Source organism: Callithrix jacchus, chromosome 22, assembly GCF_049354715.1.
Source record: "Callithrix jacchus isolate 240 chromosome 22, calJac240_pri, whole genome shotgun sequence".
NCBI classification, from domain to species: domain Eukaryota; kingdom Metazoa; phylum Chordata; class Mammalia; order Primates; family Cebidae; genus Callithrix; species Callithrix jacchus.
The window spans coordinates 44,935,811-44,954,771 of NC_133523.1; the positions used below are offsets into that span (position 1 = coordinate 44,935,811).

An 18,961-nucleotide genomic window follows, 5' to 3' on the forward strand; every position below is an offset into this window, starting at 1 on the left:
GTCTCTAGGAAATGAGTAAACGAGACAGATGCGGACAGTCAGTTTTATTGCCATCTCTGGAAGGGGCTCAAATCCGCCCGATCTCTCTCAGCTTGGCTACCAGGTCCTCGGTGGTCTCCACTTTGACGCCGGCCATGCGCTGCGGTGGGTCCTCCACGCTTATCACAGAGAGCTTGGAGGTCAGGTCCACGCCCAGGTCCCCAGGCTTGATCACCTCGATCTTCTTCTTCTTGGCTTTCTGCACATGGGAAGCAACTGTTCACAGGGATTCAGAAGCCCTGCCACCCTCCTGCCACCTAATTCCCATGGGTGCCATGCCTGCAGACCAGTCCCATGGGCTGAACCCTCTGGACCCACCCACTGACCAGGACATATGAAACTTCTCACAGGGCCACACCTGGTATGAATAACTCATGCTGGCTGGGAGGCCCAACTACTGCAGCGGTCTTCCTTTAGGTAACCAATGCAGGAAGCCCTTCACTGGCTGCAGCAGACTGGCAAGCCCATCCTTTTGGTAGTAATGACTCAGTGGACTTTTGGTTGAAATGACATGCTGAAGGCTCTCAATAGGCTCAGATGATGCACTGAACCCTCCCTATAGGCTGAGATGATGCAGTGAACCCTCCCTATAGGCTGAGATGATGCAGTGAACCCTCCCTCTATGCTGAGATGATGCAGTGAACTCTCCCTATAGGCTGAGATGATGCAGTGAACCCTTGCTATAGGCTGAGATGATGCAGTGAACCCTTTCTACAGGCTGAGATGATGCACTGAACCCTCCCTATAGGCTGAGATGATGCAGTGAACCCTTGCTATAGGCTGAGATGATGCAGTGAACCCTCCCTATAGGCTGAGATGATGCACTGAACCCTCCCTCTATGCTGAGATAATACAGTGAACTCTCCCTACAGGCTGAGATGATGCAGTTAACTCTCCCTACATGCTGAGATGATGCAGTGAACCCTCCCTATAGGCTGAGATGATACAGTGAACCCTCCCTATAGGCTGAGATGATACAGTGAACCCTCCCTACAGGCTGAGATGATGCAGTGAACCCTTTCTACAGGCTGAGATGATGCAGTGAACTCTCCCTACAGGCTGAGATAATGCAGTGAACCCTCCCTACAGGCTGAGATGATGCAGTGAACCCTTGCTATAGGCTGAGATGATGCAGTGAACCCTCCCTATAGGCTGAGATGATGCAGTGAACCCTCCCTATAGGCTGAGATGATGCAGTGAACCCTCCCTCTATGCTGAGATGATGCAGTGAACTCTCCCTATAGGCTGAGATGATGCAGTGAACCCTTTCTACAGGCTGAGATGATGCAGTGAACTCTCCCTACAGGCTGAGATAATGCAGTGAACCCTCCCTACAGGCTGAGATGATGCAGTGAACCCTTGCTATAGGCTGAGATGATGCAGTGAACCCTCCCTATAGGCTGAGATGATGCAGTGAACCCTCCCTATAGGCTGAGATGATGCAGTGAACCCTCCCTATAGGCTGAGATGATGCAGTGAACCCTCCCTCTATGCTGAGATGATGCAGTGAACTCTCCCTATAGGCTGAGATGATGCAGTGAACCCTTTCTACAGGCTGAGATGATGCAGTGAACTCTCCCTACAGGCTGAGATAATGCAGTGAACCCTCCCTACAGGCTGAGATGATGCAGTGAACCCTTGCTATAGGCTGAGATGATGCAGTGAACCCTCCCTATAGGCTGAGATGATGCAGTGAACCCTCCCTATAGGCTGAGATGATGCAGTGAACCCTCCCTATAGGCTGAGATGATGCAGTGAACCCTCCCTCTATGCTGAGATGATGCAGTGAACTCTCCCTATAGGCTGAGATGATGCAGTGAACCCTTTCTACAGGCTGAGATGATGCAGTGAACTCTCCCTACAGGCTGAGATAATGCAGTGAACCCTCCCTACAGGCTGAGATGATGCAGTGAACCCTTGCTATAGGCTGAGATGATGCAGTGAACCCTCCCTATAGGCTGAGATGATGCAGTGAACCCTCCCTATAGGCTGAGATGATGCAGTGAACCCTCCCTCTATGCTGAGATGATGCAGTGAACTCTCCCTATAGGCTGAGATGATGCAGTGAACCCTTTCTACAGGCTGAGATGATGCAGTGAACTCTCCCTACAGGCTGAGATAATGCAGTGAACCCTCCCTACAGGCTGAGATGATGCAGTGAACCCTTGCTATAGGCTGAGATGATGCAGTGAACCCTCCCTATAGGCTGAGATGATGCAGTGAACCCTCCCTATAGGCTGAGATGATGCAGTGAACCCTTGCTATAGGCTGAGATGATGCAGTGAACCCTCCCTATAGGCTGAGATGATGCAGTGAACCCTCCCTCTATGCTGAGATGATGCAGTGAACTCTCCCTATAGGCTGAGATGATGCAGTGAACCCTTTCTACAGGCTGAGATGATGCAGTGAACTCTCCCTACAGGCTGAGATAATGCAGTGAACCCTCCCTACAGGCTGAGATGATGCAGTGAACCCTTGCTATAGGCTGAGATGATGCAGTGAACCCTCCCTATAGGCTGAGATGATGCAGTGAACCCTTTCTACAGGCTGAGATGATGCAGTGAACTCTCCCTATAGGCTGAGATGATGCAGTGAACCCTTGCTATAGGCTGAGATGATGCAGTGAACCCTCCCTATAGGCTGAGATGATGCACTGAACCCTCCCTATAGGCTGAGATGATGCAGTGAACTCTCCCTATAGGCTGAGATGATGCAGTGAACCCTTGCTATAGGCTGAGATGATGCAGTGAACCCTTTCTACAGGCTGAGATGATGCACTGAACCCTCCCTATAGGCTGAGATGATGCAGTGAACCCTCCCTATAGGCTGAGATGATGCAGTGAACCCTCCCTATAGGCTGAGATGATGCAGTGAACCCTCCCTACAGGCTGAGATGATGCAGTGAACCCTTTCTACAGGCTGAGATGATGCACTGAACCCTCCCTATAGGCTGAGATGATGCAGTGAATCCTTGCTATAGGCTGAGATGATGCAGTGAACCCTTTCTACAGGCTGAGATGATGCAGTGAACTCTCCCTATAGGCTGAGATGATGCAGTGAACCCTTGCTATAGGCTGAGATGATGCAGTGAACCCTTTCTACAGGCTGAGATGATGCACTGAACCCTCCCTATAGGCTGAGATGATGCAGTGAACCCTTGCTATAGGCTGAGATGATGCAGTGAACCCTTTCTACAGGCTGAGATGATGCAGTGAACCCTCCCTCTATGCTGAGATAATACAGTGAACTCTCCCTACATGCTGAGATGATGCAGTGAACCCTCCCTACAGGCTGAGATGATGCAGTGAACCCTCCCTATAGGCTGAGATGATGCAGTGAACCCTCCCTATAGGCTGAGATGATGCAGTGAACCCTCCCTATAGGCTGAGATGATGCAGTGAACCCTCCCTCTATGCTGAGATGATGCAGTGAACTCTCCCTATAGGCTGAGATGATGCAGTGAACCCTTGCTATAGGCTGAGATGATGCAGTGAACCCTTTCTACAGGCTGAGATGATGCACTGAACCCTCCCTATAGGCTGAGATGATGCAGTGAACCCTCCCTATAGGCTGAGATGATGCAGTGAACCCTCCCTATAGGCTGAGATGATGCAGTGAACCCTCCCTACAGGCTGAGATGATGCAGTGAACCCTTTCTACAGGCTGAGATGATGCACTGAACCCTCCCTATAGGCTGAGATGATGCAGTGAACCCTTTCTACAGGCTGAGATGATGCACTGAACCCTCCCTATAGGCTGAGATGATGCAGTGAATCCTTGCTATAGGCTGAGATGATGCAGTGAACCCTTTCTACAGGCTGAGATGATGCAGTGAACTCTCCCTATAGGCTGAGATGATGCAGTGAACCCTTGCTATAGGCTGAGATGATGCAGTGAACCCTCCCTATAGGCTGAGATGATGCAGTGAACTCTCCCTATAGGCTGAGATGATGCAGTGAACCCTCCCTATAGGCTGAGATGATGCAGTGAACCCTCCCTATAGGCTGAGATGATGCAGTGAACCCTTGCTATAGGCTGAGATGATGCAGTGAACCCTCCCTATAGGCTGAGATGATGCAGTGAACTCTCCCTATAGGCTGAGATGATGCAGTGAACCCTCCCTATAGGCTGAGATGATGCAGTGAACCCTCCCTATAGGCTGAGATGATGCAGTGAACCCTCCCTATAGGCTGAGATGATGCAGTGAACTCTCCCTATAGGCTGAGATGATGCAGTGAACCCTTGCTATAGGCTGAGATGATGCAGTGAACCCTTTCTACAGGCTGAGATGATGCACTGAACCCTCCCTATAGGCTGAGATGATGCAGTGAACCCTTGCTATAGGCTGAGATGATGCAGTGAACCCTTTCTACAGGCTGAGATGATGCAGTGAACCCTCCCTCTATGCTGAGATAATACAGTGAACTCTCCCTACATGCTGAGATGATGCAGTGAACCCTCCCTATAGGCTGAGATGATACAGTGAACCCTCCCTATAGGCTGAGATGATACAGTGAACCCTCCCTACAGGCTGAGATGATGCAGTGAACCCTTTCTACAGGCTGAGATGATGCAGTGAACTCTCCCTACAGGCTGAGATAATGCAGTGAACCCTCCCTACAGGCTGAGATGATGCAGTGAACCCTCCCTATAGGCTGAGATGATGCAGTGAACCCTCCCTATAGGCTGAGATAATGCAGTGAACCCTCCCTATAGGCTGAGATGATACAGTGAACCCTCCCTATAGGCTGAGATGATGCAGTGAACCCTCCCTATAGGCTGAGATGATGCAGTGAACCCTCCCTATAGGCTGAGATGATGCAGTGAACTCTCCCTACAGGCTGAGATGATGCAGTGAACCCTCCCTATAGGCTGAGATGATGCAGTGAACCCTCCCTATAGGCTGAGATGATGCAGTTAACCCTTTCTACAGGCTGAGATGATGCAGTGAACCCTCCCTATAGGCTGAGATGATGCAGTGAACCCTCCCTATAGGCTGAGATGATGCAGTGAACCCTCCCTATAGGCTGAGATGATGCAGTTAACCCTTTCTACAGGCTGAGATGATGCAGTGAACCCTCCCTATAGGCTGAGATGATGCAGTGAACCCTCCCTATAGGCTGAGATGATGCAGTGAACCCTCCCTACAGGCTGAGATGATGCAGTGAACCCTCCCTATAGGCTGAGATAATACAGTGAACCCTCCCTGTTGGCTGAGATGACCCACTGAATGCTCTCTATTGACTGAGATGACCCACTAAACTCTTAATATTGGTCAAGATGATCCAGTGAACCCAGCCTACTGGCCATGATGATTAGTGATCTCTCCTTGTTAGCCAAGAGACCCCATGCAGCCTTCCTAATTAGCCAAGATGATAACTTGACATCAGCAAAGATTACCAAGGGGTCCCTCCCTAATGAACCGAGATGACCCAGTGAATTCTCTGTATTTGCCGGGATGACTCAATGAACTTGTTCCACTGGCGAAAATGACAAAGGGAACGCTTTCTGCTGCCCAGTGAAGCCTTTCTACTGGCCTAGATACCAGCAAGCCCTCCCTGTTAGCCAAAGCAGCACCCATGAACTCTCAATATTGGCAGAGATGACCCAACAAACCCTCTCTATCAGCCAAATGACCAGGTGACAGCTTCCTTTGCACAAGACCTCCCGTGGATCCTTCCTTCCTCGCATCCAACCACCAGGGGGCACTGAACTTGCAACGTGCTTGCCACCCCCAGACCCTCAGTGCCCACCAGCCAGGCACTCACCATGATGTTGGGCAGCGTGGCATAGCGGGGCTCATTGAGCCTCAGGTCAGCTGTCACCACGGCAGGCAGCTTCAGGCGCAGGGTCTCCAGGCCCCCGTCAATCTCCCGCTCCACTTTCAACTTGTCCCCCTCCACCGTCACCTGGGAGGCGAATGTGCCCTGGGGAGGGACAGTGTAGGAGGAGAGTGGGTGAGGCTAATTCAGTTTGGCCGGAGCAGTCTGCTTATGCCACTACTGAATACATGAACAAGTGAATGAATGAGGGAGCGAACAATGCAGGGTCTCAAGAGATTCAGAATTGATCTCGAACACCTGGGGGTGTCTTTCCTTTCCCTGGGACCCACGATGTACGTCCTGATGTCCTATGTCCTCATGTGCCAGTGAGGCCCCCCAGCCTTCCTAACAGTGGACATGTTCTGAGTTCCGGGCCTATGCTAAGCAACTGACCTGTCAAATCATCAAATCCTCATAGGAACTCTATGAGGTAAATGTTATTATCCCTGCTTTACAGATGAAGAAAACTGAGGCAGCACGATGCTGAGTTACGTGCCCACTGCCGCCCACAGCTGATGAATCTAAAAGCTGACAATCTGGCTCCCAACAGCGCCCCGTGAGGCCCCTCCACTGGGCCAGCAACACAACTGTGTGTGCCCACATTGATCCTTAAACCACCTTCTGGGACCCCATGCTCTGGCCAGGTCCCTTTGCCTCTCAGTCCTGAATCAACATTTCCTCCTCTGGTAACTGACATCAGCTACACTCCTCTTAGTCTAACGACCTTTTCTCCCTGTCCACTTATTAACTGGACACATCTTTAAGGTCTTAGTGTGAACACCACATTTCTTCATTCAGAGCCTCCTCCTAGTGCCCTTATGAGCCTGCCCCTGGAGACACACTATGAACATGACCAGTGAAGCACCAGCTTCACTGCCAAGGAAGACAACCAGTCACCAGGGAAATACATACACACAAATGAGATCAGCTCAGATCAGACGGTAAGAAGAAAATAACACACATGAGAGCAACAAGGGGGCAACTTTGGAGACGCTGGTCCAACAGTGATAAATGCTTTGAATAAAACAGGATAATGGTCTCGAATGTGTTCTCCTATCCAGTAGCCCCTGGCCGCGTGTGGTTGCCCAGCACTTGAAATGGGGCCAGTGCAGCTGAGGAATGGATTTTTAAATTTTACTTAGATTTAAATACTGATAATTAGGCCAGATGCAATGGCTCATGCCTGTAATCCCAGCACTTCGAAAGGCTGAGGCGGGCAGATCACTTGAGGTCAGGAGTTCGAGACCAGCCTGGCCAACATGGTGAACCCTGTCCCTACTAAAAATACAAACATTGGCTGGGCGCAGTAGCTCATGTTTGTAATCCCAGCACTTCGGGAGACCGAGGCGGGCAGATCATGAGGTCAGGAGTTCAAGACCAACCTGTCCAACACAGTGAAACCCCATCGCTACTAAAAATATGAAAAAAATCAGCTGAGCGTGGTAGTGAGCACCTGTAATCCCAGCTACTCAGGAGGCTGAGGCAGGAGAATCACTTGAAGCCAGGAGGTGGAGGTTGCAGTGAGCTGAGATTGTGCCACTGCACTCCAGCCTGAACAACAGAGCTAGACTCCATCTCAAAAAAAAAAAAAAATTATCCACGCATGGTGATGCACACTTGTAATCCAAGCTACTCAGGAGGCTGAAGCAGGAGAATCATTTGAACTCAGGAGGTGGAGGCTGCAGTGAGCCAAGATCATGCCACTGCACTCCAGCCTGGTGACAGAATAAGACTCCATCTCAAAAAAATAATAAATAAATAAATGCATACTGATATTCAAGACACATGATCATGACTGTGGTGATGATTTTATGGATGGAACACATATCAAAACCTATCAAATTTTGGAGGGCTGAGATGAGTAGATTGCTTGAGCCCGGAAAATCAAAACCAGCCTGGGAAACATAGTGGACCCCATCTCTAAATAAACGTTTTTAAGAAAAGCAAACTTAACGAATCGTAGAACATAGATATGTGCAGTTTATTATAGGTCAATGATAACTCAATAAAGCTGTTTTAAAACAAAAAACTGATACCCAATGCAGTTACTGGAAATCTTTTAAGTTTGTTTTGAACAATTTGGGTGTATCAATCTATTTCAACTGTCATCTCTAGGAACGTGTTTCTCATGGAAATTTAGAACCTGGCCAGGCATATGGCTCATGGAATTACAGTCCCTGCACTTTGGGAGGCTGAGGCAGGTGGATCATGAGGTCAGGAGTTTGAGACCTGCCTGACCAACATGGTGAAACCCCATCTCTACTAAAAACACAAAATTAGCTGGGCATGGTGGCACACACCTGTAATCCCAGCTACTCAGAAGGCTGAGGCAGGAGAATCGCTTGAACCTGGGAGGCAGAGGTTACGGTGAGCCAAGATCGTGCCACTACACTCCAGCCTGGGTGACAGAGCAAGACTCCGTCTCAAAAAAAAAAAAAAGAAAAGAAAAAAAAATTTAGCACATGAATTGAGATTTGTTGTAAATATAAAATATATGCTGAATTTTGAAGACTTAATACAATGAAAATCCAAAATACGTAAAATACACGTGGTCCCTGACTAACAATGGAGTGAATTAAGACTTCTCAGTTTTCAAATGGCATGGCAATGGTAAACACTCAGTAGAAACCATACTTCCAGTACCCATGCAACCATTCCTTTTTTTTTTTTTTTGAGACGGAGTTTCGCTCTTGTTACCCAGGCTGGAGTGCAATGGCGCGATCTCGGCTCACGGCAACCTCCGCCTCCTGGGTTCAGGCAATTCTCCTGCCTCGGCCTCCTGAGTAGCTGGGATTACAGGCATGCGCCACTATGCCCAGCTAAATTTTTTTGTATTTTTAGTAGAGAGGGGGTTTCACCATGTTGACCAGGATGGTCTCGATCTCTTGACCTCGTGATCCACCCGCCTCAGCCTCCCAAAGTGCTGGGATTACAGGCGTGTGAGCCACCGCGCCCGGCCCATTCCATTTAGTTCCAGTACAGTATTCGATAAATTACATGGGATATTTAGCACTTTATTATAAAGTAGGCTTTATGTTAGATTATTTTACCCCACTATAGGCTAACGGTGGTGTTGTGACATGTTTAAGGTAGACTAGGCTCAGCTATGATGTTTGGGAGATTAAGTATATTGAACGCATTCTTTGAGTTATAATACTTCCAGTTTATGATGGGTTTGTCAGGACATAACCCCAGTGCTGGTGGAGCAGATGGATCTTAATATTTTTTATGTTGATTACATGTTAAAATGATAATATTTTAGACATAGTAGGGTGAAATAAAATATTATTAAAAGTAATTTTGTCTGTTTCTTTTTACTTTATTTTTAAAAAAAATTTTTTTATGTTCTTTTTTTTTCTTTTCTCTTTTTACTTTTTATGTGGCTGTGAAAAAAATTAAATTTGCCTGTTTGCCTTGCATGTTTCTTTTTTTTTTTTGAGACAGTTTCCCTCTTTCACCCAGGATGGAGCCCACTGGCATGATCGTGACTCACTGCAGTCTCGATCTCCTGGCCTCAAGTGATCCGCCTGCCTCGGCCTCCCAAAGTACAGTGATTACAGGCGTGAGCCACAGTGCCTGGCTCTAGCCTGCATTTCTATTGGACTGGCATAGATAGGGATTGGGGAACCTGGAGTTGCGGGGGTGAGCATGAGTATTTCATGTAGGGTGGCAAGAAAGTCCCCTTCGAAGAAGTGATACCTCAGCAGAGACCTCAAGGAGAGGAACAAGAAAGCCACAAGGCAATCTGAGGGAACAGTGTTCTAGGGAAACAACAGCAAATGCACAGGGCCTGAGGCAGAAATGAAGTCGGAGGGATGAGGGCCTGGCCCTCAGCAGGTGCTCCCCACTCCAGCCTCACCTGTGGCCAGTCAAGAAATCCAGCTGTCATCTGCCCCGTCTGGTTACAGTCATCATCGATGGCCTGAATGGGGAGAGACAGAAGACTGTATGACGATCAATGGAGCTCACGGACCATTCGGGTCTTTGTCTAGTTTTTCTTTCTTTCTCTTCTTTTTGAGTCTTGCTCTATTGCCCAGTCTGGAGTACAATGGTGCAGTCTCGGCTTACTTCAACCTCTGCCTCCAGATTCAAGCAATTCTCCTGACTCAGCTACCTGAATAGCTGGGATTACAGGCGTGCACCACCATGCCCAGCTAAATTGTATATTTTCAGTAGAGACAGGGTTTTACCATGTTGGCCAGGCTGGTCTCAAACTCCTGACCTCGGATGATCATCACCCCCTTGGCATCCCAAAGTGCTAGGATTACAGGCATGAGCCACCACACCCAGCGGGTTGGTAAACTTTTTCTATGGTGGAATAGATGTAGTAAATATTTTAGGCTTTGCAGGTCATACAGTCTCTGTCACAATGACTCAGCTCTGCTGCTGTGGCACACAGGTAGGCATAAATAATATGTAAATGAACCTATGTGGTGATGTTCCAATAAAGTTTTATTTATAAATCAGTGGTAGCTATGGGCCATAGTTCATTGACTTATGTCTAAATCCCCTCACTTGGGCCCAGAGATAAGCAGCCACTTGTCCAGGGGCATGTGGGGCCACATGGCATCCCTGTCACCAAATCTCTGCCCTCTGTATAAAGCCTCTCAGGAGTCCTGCCCTGTGGCCCCTGGGCAGCTGGATGAAGAGGATCTGGGCTGGCGAGGACCTCCTAGCCCTAATCCTAGTGATTGATTCAGGGAGGAGCACATTACTCAAGCTGCACCAAAGAAGAGTCAACCCTGGGAGCTTTGCTGGAGCCCTTGGCAAAGAGGCTCCTTTCTTTCTGCTGGGGTCACTGGGCTGGTGGGATCTGAGCCTGGAGATGCAGACATTGAAGCCAAGATAGAGGGGAGCCTAGAGCTCATGTGGGACTCTGGATCAAGCTGTGCCTGAAGCACCTGATTTACATGAGATCCCCTGAGGAGGGATGGTGTCCCAGGGTCTTCTGAGGGAACAGATGAGCCCCATGCACCTCTGCCCCAGTGGAGAGCACCAGTGTGGCAGAGGAGATTCTGGTCGGGTCCTCACCCAGCCCTAACCTTCTTCACTAATTCCTGGCCTCCAATCTCTGCTTCCAGTCCATTCTCGAAGCCCAAGGGGGCTCTTTCTGCATCTAGTGCTGATCCCCTCCCTATTCTGCTCATAGACTTCCCATAGCTCCCCAGTGCCCTCCAAAATTCTCAAGTCTCCTGAACCTATATCAATGTCTCCTGGGCTCTTCACACGCCCCATGTAGGATCTGCCTGTAACGTCCTGTTCTTCCCAGGTTTCCTACCTGTGTTACTGAGGCAGACCCAGGCACTGTCCTTGCCTCCTCCCTGCCCTCCCTCCCCATGGCTAAGCCCAGTCTCTCCTGCCATATCATGTCTCTGCTCTGTCCCATCAGGTTTGGCCCAGGCCTCATTCTCCCCAAGTGACCATCACCTTAGTCTCCCAGTCTCTAAACTCACCCAAGAGGATCTTTCTCTTTTTTTTCTTTTTGAAAGAAACTCTGCCCCCAGGTGATCTTGTATCGTTGCAACCTCTGGCTGCCAGGTTCAAGTGATTCTCACACCTCGGCTCTCAAGTACCTGGGATTATAGGCGCCTGCCACCATGCCTGGATAATTTTTCTATTTTTAGAAGAGACAGTGTTTTGCCATGTTGGTCATGCTGATTTCAAACTCCTGACCTCAAGTGATCTGCCCACCTTGACCACCCAAAGTGCCTGGATTAAAGGCATGAGCCATCGTGCCTGGCCCAGGAGGATCTAACACCTAGAGGGACTCTGTCCTCCCTACTCAAATTCTCTATCAGAAGGGACAGCAAAGTCCCAAGCTGCTCAGCCTGGAGTGGCTGAATGCCCTGGGCCTGGCCACCTGCTGTCCCATCCCACATCCCCAGCACCCTCCTCCTGAGCAGGGATGAGCCGGGGCACAAGGAGGGGCTGACCACAGCTACCTGCTTGCCCAGCAGCACCAGGTCCACCTTCTCCTTCTCTGCCAGCTTGGCCAGGACCCGAGCCACCTGCAGGGGACCCAAGCGTTCTGCTTCTGCCGGGGGCACCTCCACATGGATACCTCGGTCTGCACCCATGGCAAGGGCGGTACGAATAGTCTCCTGCCAAGGACAGAGGAGCCTGACTTGGCTACTATCCCCAGAGGGACCCAGGAATCTGGACCCCATCCCCTCCTCCCTCAGACCCAGGAATCTAGCTTCCATCCCCTCCTCCCTCAGACCCAGAAGTCCAGGCCCCCAGCCCCTCCTCCCTCAGACCCAGGAGTCTGGCCCCCATCCCCTCCTCCCTCAGACCCAGAAGTCCAGGCCCCCATCCACTCCTCCCTCAGACCCAGGAGTCTGGCCCCCATCCCCTCCTCCCTCAGACCCAGAAGTCCAGGCCCCCATCCCCTCCTCCCTCAGACCCAGGAGTCTGGCCCCCATCCCCTCCTCCCTCAGACCCAGGAGTCCAGGCCCTCAGACCCTCCTCCCTCAGACCCAGGAGTCCAGGCCCTCAGCCCCTCCTCCCTCAGACCCAGGAGTCTGGCCCCCATCCCCTCCTCCCTCAGACCCAGGAGACCAGGCCCTCCCCAGACTCTGAGCACCTGGCACTGTGCAGGCCCACAGCCCCTCCTCCCTCAGACCCAGGAGACCAGGCCCTCCCCAGACTCAGCACCTGGCACTGTGCAGGCCCACAGCTGACGGCGATGACCTCCTTCAACAGCTTCTTCTCCTTGAGCCGCACAGCCTCCTCCACTGCAATCTCGCAGAAGGGGTTCATGGAGTGCTTCACACCATCCGTGACCACACCCGTCCTATCAGGCTTCACTCGGATCTGCTCAGCAGGAGGGCAGGAGGCGGGGTCAGGAGGAAACAGGCCAGAAGGTGGGGGCCTCCGTGCCATCTCTCTCCCAGGTTAGAAGGGGACAACAGTCTGGAAAGGGGCAGGGCCTTGTCCAGGGTCACACAGCTTCAGGGACAAGCTGGGTTAGAGCTTGTAGGCAGGGGCAGGTCACCCTCTCTCCTCCTCTCATCCAGCCATTCCTGGGTACCAGGGACATCTGACATGATCATCCCTACTCTGTCACTGCTCCTTATCAGGCCTGAAAGAGTGGTTCTCAAATTTACAGTATTTACGGTTACCCAGAGTGAGAGGTGCATTTTTCCATATCCCCAAGTGTATATAAAGACATAACACACTGATAAATAAATACAAATGAGGAGAAGAAAAGGAAAAATCAGTTAGGTAGACAGTAAAGCCTGGTACTCGGAGAAGCAGCCTGCCTGAAAAATCATAGCTACAGGCAACAGTAGAGCAGCCTGGAGAAAACTCAGGCTGCAGCTGCACAGATAAGCAGGCAGGATCCAGCACAGATCCTGCTTTTGTTCTTTGTGTGATTAATGCGCTCCCAGGAAAAGTTCCCTCTCCTTTTCAGGCATATACAAGGTGGGCTCCATGGGAACTTGCAAAGGGATGGGGCGGGGCTTACCTGAAACAAACCCTTGGGCTTGCCTGGAGACACACCCACAACTACATAGATAAGGGAGTTATACAGATAGCTTTACAGATAAGATACTCAAACAGCTGCAGAGATGACAGGAGTTTCTTACAAAAGCTTTTGGATTCAACTGTAAAAACAGCAACCCACTTGGGCTACCCTCCTTTCTTCTTTTACTTATTAAACTTTGGCTCCAAACTCATGCTTTGGGTGGTTCATGCTCTTTAATTCTCTTGGTTGTGAGACAATGAGGTCAGATAACACCTCAGATAACATGACCAGTGACCTTGACCTGTTTCACAAATGCCACTGCAGTATAAGGGTAGGTTCAAGCGATTCTCCTGCCTCAGACTCCCGAGTAGCTGGGATCACAGGTATACCACCACCATGCTTGGCTAATTTTTTTTTTTTAGTAGAGAGAGGGTTTCACCACGTTGGCCCGGCTGGTCTTGAACTCCTGACCTCAACTGAACCACTCACCTCGGCCTCCCAAAATGCAGAGAGTACAGGTATGAGCCACCATGCCCAGCCGAGAATCACTAGATTTTGATATAATCCATGGGTTGAAGTTGGGCAGGACAAAGGACAGGCAGCAGAGATAGGAGGGTGGTGCTGGAATAAGGCATGGAATGAGTGAGCCACAGCCTCCTCTGTCAAGACAGGAGGAGCATGTCGCAGTGGCGGAAACACAAGGGGTAAGGGATGGTCCAAGGAGGGACATGGATGGCTGAAGCAGACTATGAACAGGAGGCCGAATCACAAAGGGTCCCAAATGCCAGGCAGAGGGGCTGGGACTCTGGCCTGAGGGTGCTGGGGAGCCACAGGCAAGCTGGGATCAGGAGAAAGCAAGGTCAGTTCTAGGTGCAGAAAGACCCCTACGGCTGGGTAGAGGTGGGCTGAGAGGGAGAGACTAGGAGTCAGGGAGAACCAGCGAGACAATGAGACCAAGGGACTATAGGGCGGGAAGGGTGAGGGGTGGAGAACTGACAGCTTTGGGAGGAGAAGGGAAAGGGATGGGACAGTGCCCAGTTCGAATCTGGTGTTGAGGAAGCTGGCAGGGTCTGAATCATTTATTTGTTCTGAAAAGGACATCAACAGACACATCCAGTGAGTCACGGAGCCCTGGGGCACTTCGAGAGAGGAAGGCAGCACCCCACTGTGGAAAAGACAGGAGCTGATTCAACGCTGCCTTCACGCTTCCCTGAGCACACCAGAGACAGCCATGTGCCAGGCTCTGTGCTGAGTGACGCTGGGACCAGAGCTGAGTCAAACATGGGCCTGCATCGTAGGGGAAACAGATCCAATCCCAGACATGCCAGGCAGGAAAGGCCAGGGCTGGGATAGAGAGAGGAGGCCCAGGGAGCTCTCGGAGTCCAAAGACGTGACAGTAGTGAACAGTCAGAGGCGGGAGGAAACCAAGTGTCGGGTCCCAGGACCCCAAGAGGAATGTGTCTCAAAAGGGCTGAAGGTGACATCCCTGCCATGTGCTGCCAGAGGTGTATTAGGACAGGGGGCATTGAGTGGAGACTGGAGAGCAGTCTAAAGCCAGACTTACCCAGGTTTTGATCCTAACTGCCACTTACTGGCTGGGAGATCTGGCAACTAACAACCTCCACAGGGTTCCGTTTCCTCATCTATCCAATGGGATTAATAATGCAGAGGGTACTGAAAGGACTGAATGAGTCAATCTCTGCAAAGGACCTGGAAGGATGCCTGGCACATAAGTACCTAAATGCTATCTGCTATGATCACTGATGCCTTCATGTCCAATACCCTCTTCCCCAGCCCACTCCCCACACAGGCAGAGGAAGTAGCAGTGTCAACTTTGTGACCCTGGTTTCACCCACCCCGAGGCCTCCAGGGTGCCAGGCCCAGTACTAGGCAATGCTGGGAACACGGAGGTAAGTGCCCAGGATTATGGGAAGGACAGACATGGACGGATAGTCACCATCTTCAGTCCAGTTCAGGCCAAGCATTGAGAGAAACCGGCCTGAGAGACCGTGTCTGATTCACCTCTGCCCACACCAGCTTCCCTCTGGGGACAAGCCAGGCGCTCAGAAGGTGCCCTTCCCACCTCTTTCATGGAGAATGTGAGCTACTCCCCCAGCTCAGTCAGGTTGGCTCTTTGAACTTTCATCTCTAGCAAACACAATTCTCTCTCCCTAGCTAGAGTCTCCTGGCTCACACTGTGCATATGGAGGGTGGAAGGCAGCCTCTGGGGCCCCACCCCACAGTGCCCTGTCTGACTCCCACTATAGAACATTTCGGGTAATAGCCCAATGGGAGGCAATGCATCCCAGTGGGTGAAAGCAGTCAGAGGAACCTGGATAGAACTCTCGGCTCTGCCCTTCTTTAGCTGGGTGACCGCTCTGTGCCTCAGTTTCTCAGTGCGTTAAACAGGGACCATGACTTCTTCCAATGGGTAAGAAATGGAGAAAGCAACTCGCTCTGAACAGTTAACAGAAAGTGAGTCCAGAACCAGGGAAAAGAGAACAGGGCCGTGACCCCGGAGGGATCGGATGTCAGAACTTCAGTCTTTGATCTTTGCCCCTAGGTGTGACTTTGACGTTTGGAGGTTAGAGCGGCAGAGGTCGGAGGTTACAAGAAGACCCCCACCCAGTGTGCGCTCGTAGCCCCGGAAGCACACGGCTGCGGGACTCGGGGATGTGGGAGAAGGGGGCCCGGTCACCTTCACAGCGTAGTCGATGACCCTCTTGACAGCAACAAGCGCGCGCAGCTCCGCCATCTTCCAGCCACAGCCACCTGCGGGTCTAACCCGCACCCTCCGCCGCTCCGTCCAGACGCCCCGCCCCCCTGCCCCTCTCTGCGCCTGCGCGCAGCACGGTCAGCCAATCAACCACTGCAGAGCCCGCCCCCTGACAGAGGACCAATCGAGAAGCCGGAAGGAAGGGCGGTGTAACAAGCAACGCAAACCAATGGGAAGCGGATCTCGGGGAGCCAAGTGGACCGGGAGCGGGAGGGAAAGGCCTGGAGGAGGGGGCGGGGCAGGGAACTAGGGGAAAGGTCGTGCACTGGAGGGAAGCGCGCTCAGAGTGAGGATCCTCCTGGTCTTATAAACGTTTCCCAGTGTCCCAGGGATCTATTCTCTCCCTCCAGATCCCCCACTTCTTCCCGACCTCTCCAAGTCGCGGTGCTCATGTGTCCCACTCCTCTGAGTCCTCTCGTGTCGGTCTCTCCACTCTCCATTCCCGTGTTCCCTGTCCCTTCCATATCCTTATCCTCCCCTGTTCGTGTCTCCACTTCATCTTCATGTGGTCCCCACAGCGTCTCCACAACCTCTCCAAAAGCCCACGTCCCCTCCTGGTCCCTCCCCTCCCCGATGTCCCTGTTCCCATCCCAATCCATGTCACTCGTGTCACCTCGTTCCCTATAGGTTCATGTCCTTGAGTCCTCCCTGAGCCTCTATGCAACCCCGTGCCTGCGTCCCCACGGCCCCCAGAAAAGCACGCGGAACCACGGCGCTAAAAAACAAAAAAAGCCGTTCCTTTATTCTGCCCCAGACAGGCTGCGGTCACAGACACACGGGGAATCCACTGATGGCGTCGGTGCTCTGCATGATGATGTCTGCCAGTAGAAAGCAGACGCCTGGGGGGACGGGAGCGCGGGGCGGGAAGAGGAAGGTGGGCCCTGGGGCGGATGGCCAGGCAGGCCCCGGGGACTGGGGTTTTGGGGCTCCAAGGGGGGTCTCTGCCGGGTCTGTGGGAGTCGGGAGTGTGTTGGGGAGTCCCTGAGAGGTCCCCGGGGTTTCCTGCAAGGCAGCTGGGGAGCCTTCTGGGTAGTCTCCACCCTTTCCCTCTGTCCAGGTTACCCGCGAGAATTGAGAAGGGTAAGGCCAGCCACCCAGAAAAATAGGACCAGGAGAAGACGACGTTGTTCTTCCACGCGTTGTTCACCGTGTAGCCTATCAAGGCAGTCAGCAGCAGCAGTCCTGGGCCCCGCCCAGCCGCCGTGTGAGCTGGGCCAAGTGGGGCTGCGCCCAGGCCTTGCCCATTCAGACCGCCCACTTCTGTCAGACCACGCCTATTCCCTCTCAGCCCCGCCTCTGGCCCTGACCCCTTCCGGCGCCTCCCGCTTCTGAACTCCATCTCGAGCCCCGCCCCCATCTCGCGGCTTCTTCCAGCCCCGCCCCTTGAATCCCAGCCGCATTCCTCAAGCCCCGCCCCTGGTACCCAGGCCCCTCCATTACCCCGGGCCCACCCCTGCCTGCGCGCCTGGGGCGGGCTGCCGTCTCACCGCCGAGGAAGAGGATGGCGATCGTGGTCTGGCCCCGCCGCGACTCGCCCTCGTGGCACCGAATCCATAGTCCCAACACCATGCCCACCACGCCGAAGCACGCCGCCAGCACCATGCACGCCGCTATCACGGCCAGCGTGGCTGAGGAGAGCGGGCGCCTCAGCCCCCGCGGGTACCGCCCCCAGCCGCGACGGCTTCGGCGGCAACCGGAAGCTCTCCTGGCTCCTCCCCCCACCCGGTACTTGGCCTGGAGTCCGGCTTCCCCGACCTGGAGTCAGGCGTTTGGGCCTTGGAGGTCACATCAGGACCTGCGGTTACTGCCGCTACCGGGATGGGAAGGGGTTCGGGGATTAGCCCACAAGCCTGGGGGAGGGGTTCGTGGCTGCCTCGGTCGAGAAGGGACAGCTGCATCTGAGCATGAGGTGGAAGGGGCGGGCGCCTTGCCGTGGGCCCGGTTCTGTGTCCTGAGCCCTGGGGGTCTGAAGTGCCGTCTGACCGGGCGGGCCGAGCCTCCTCACTCTGGCAGGGGATGTTGGAGCAAATGCGGTGGTTGCATTCCTGCCACAGGCCACTGTGGCCCTCGTGTTGGCGAGTCCAGTAGTTGGTGGCCGTGGAGAGCACCATGAGGACGTTGGCCAAGAGGCTGAGCAGAATGCCCCCGCTCTGGAGGCTCCGCTTCACCCCCATGCCGCTAAGGCTGCAGCCGGGGGCCACAAGGGCAGGATGGGCCGAGGCCCTTCCCACCCCAGGCCCCCAGCTTAGGAGCCCGCCTTCTCCCCACTTCTCCCCTAGCACTCCTGCCTGAGAGGCCCCTGCTTCTGGGGACCTGAAGACCCCTCCTTCAGTTCCACGGGTGTCCCAGGCCCCTCCTGGGGGGGGGGCAGGTCCTCAACAACCCTGCCTGGGGACCCACAACCTCCTCCCTTGTTCTCCTTACTGGGGACCCTGAGACCCTCACCACAGGCTTTGCTGTGAGCACCCTGTCTTCCCAGAGACCCTCCCACACAGCAGAATGCCCCTTCAGCCTGTTCAGTACCCTCCCCAGACACCCCTCCACATACACCCACCTAAGTGACTCACACCCAGGGCTCCTTAGACAAACAGAGCCCAGAAAGATGGGGGGAGGGAGGCTGGGTCTCTGTGAGGCAGGGGGTTCCAGAACTCCCTCCCCCAGTGATTGTTTAAAGGGATAATCACTCCCCCACCATCAGTACACATACATCCCAGCAACTCTGAACTGAGTGACAGCTTAGAATCAGACAGCAGCTCGGGGGGCAGCTTGAGGGCCCTTACATGGTAGGCCGAGTCTTTCTTTTATTATTTTTTTTAGAGAGAGTGTCTCTCTCTCCCAGCTGGAGTACAGTGGCAT

At 52.7% G+C, this 18,961-nt stretch overlaps 2 protein-coding genes across 7 annotated transcripts; both read right to left on the reverse strand.

Moving 5' to 3' along the window:
* Positions 1–29: 29 nt before the first annotated feature.
* Positions 30–16,146, reverse strand: ETFB (electron transfer flavoprotein subunit beta). The gene is made up of 6 exons (XM_035283470.3): positions 16,028–16,146; positions 12,516–12,674; positions 11,804–11,962; positions 9,721–9,783; positions 5,808–5,966; positions 30–238 (listed from the first exon to the last, which is right to left on the reverse strand). The coding sequence occupies exons 1-6, from the start codon at positions 16,082–16,084 to the stop codon at positions 68–70; spliced, it is 768 nt and encodes a 255-aa protein (XP_035139361.1). The 5' UTR covers positions 16,085–16,146; the 3' UTR covers positions 30–67.
* A 571-nt stretch (positions 16,147–16,717) lies between these two features.
* Positions 16,718–18,694, reverse strand: CLDND2 (claudin domain containing 2). 6 transcript variants are annotated; one of them, XM_035283465.3, is made up of 5 exons: positions 18,660–18,694; positions 18,111–18,289; positions 17,593–17,733; positions 17,168–17,287; positions 16,822–16,944 (listed from the first exon to the last, which is right to left on the reverse strand). In XM_035283465.3, the coding sequence occupies exons 2-5, from the start codon at positions 18,277–18,279 to the stop codon at positions 16,871–16,873; spliced, it is 504 nt and encodes a 167-aa protein (XP_035139356.1). In that variant the 5' UTR covers positions 18,280–18,289; positions 18,660–18,694; the 3' UTR covers positions 16,822–16,870. The 6 variants fall into 6 exon arrangements, with proteins under 6 accessions (XP_035139354.1, XP_008986748.2, XP_035139356.1 ...); XM_035283463.3 differs by having other exon boundaries at positions 16,718–17,287; XM_054250614.2 differs by having other exon boundaries at positions 16,822–16,923; positions 18,111–18,694.
* Positions 18,695–18,961: the final 267 nt, after the last annotated feature.

Coding starts and splice junctions, on each gene's coding strand:
- ETFB (XM_035283470.3), bottom strand. CDS start 16,084: ATGGCGGAGCTGCGCGCGCTTGTTGCTGTCAAGAGGGTCATCGACTAC. Junction 9,784..11,803: donor TGGTGCTGCTGGGCAAGCAG/GTAGCTGTGGTC, acceptor CTCCCCATTCAG/GCCATCGATGATGACTGTAA. Junction 239..5,807: donor CCACGCTGCCCAACATCATG/GTGAGTGCCTGG, acceptor TCCCATGTGCAG/AAAGCCAAGAAGAAGAAGAT.
- CLDND2 (XM_035283463.3), bottom strand. CDS start 18,279: ATGGGGGTGAAGCGGAGCCTCCAGAGCGGGGGCATTCTGCTCAGCCTC. Junction 17,734..18,110: donor CTCCAACATCCCCTGCCAGA/GTGAGGAGGCTC, acceptor CGCTCTCCTCAG/CCACGCTGGCCGTGATAGCG. Junction 17,288..17,592: donor CGCCATCCTCTTCCTCGGCG/GTGAGACGGCAG, acceptor GGCGGGGCCCAG/GACTGCTGCTGCTGACTGCC.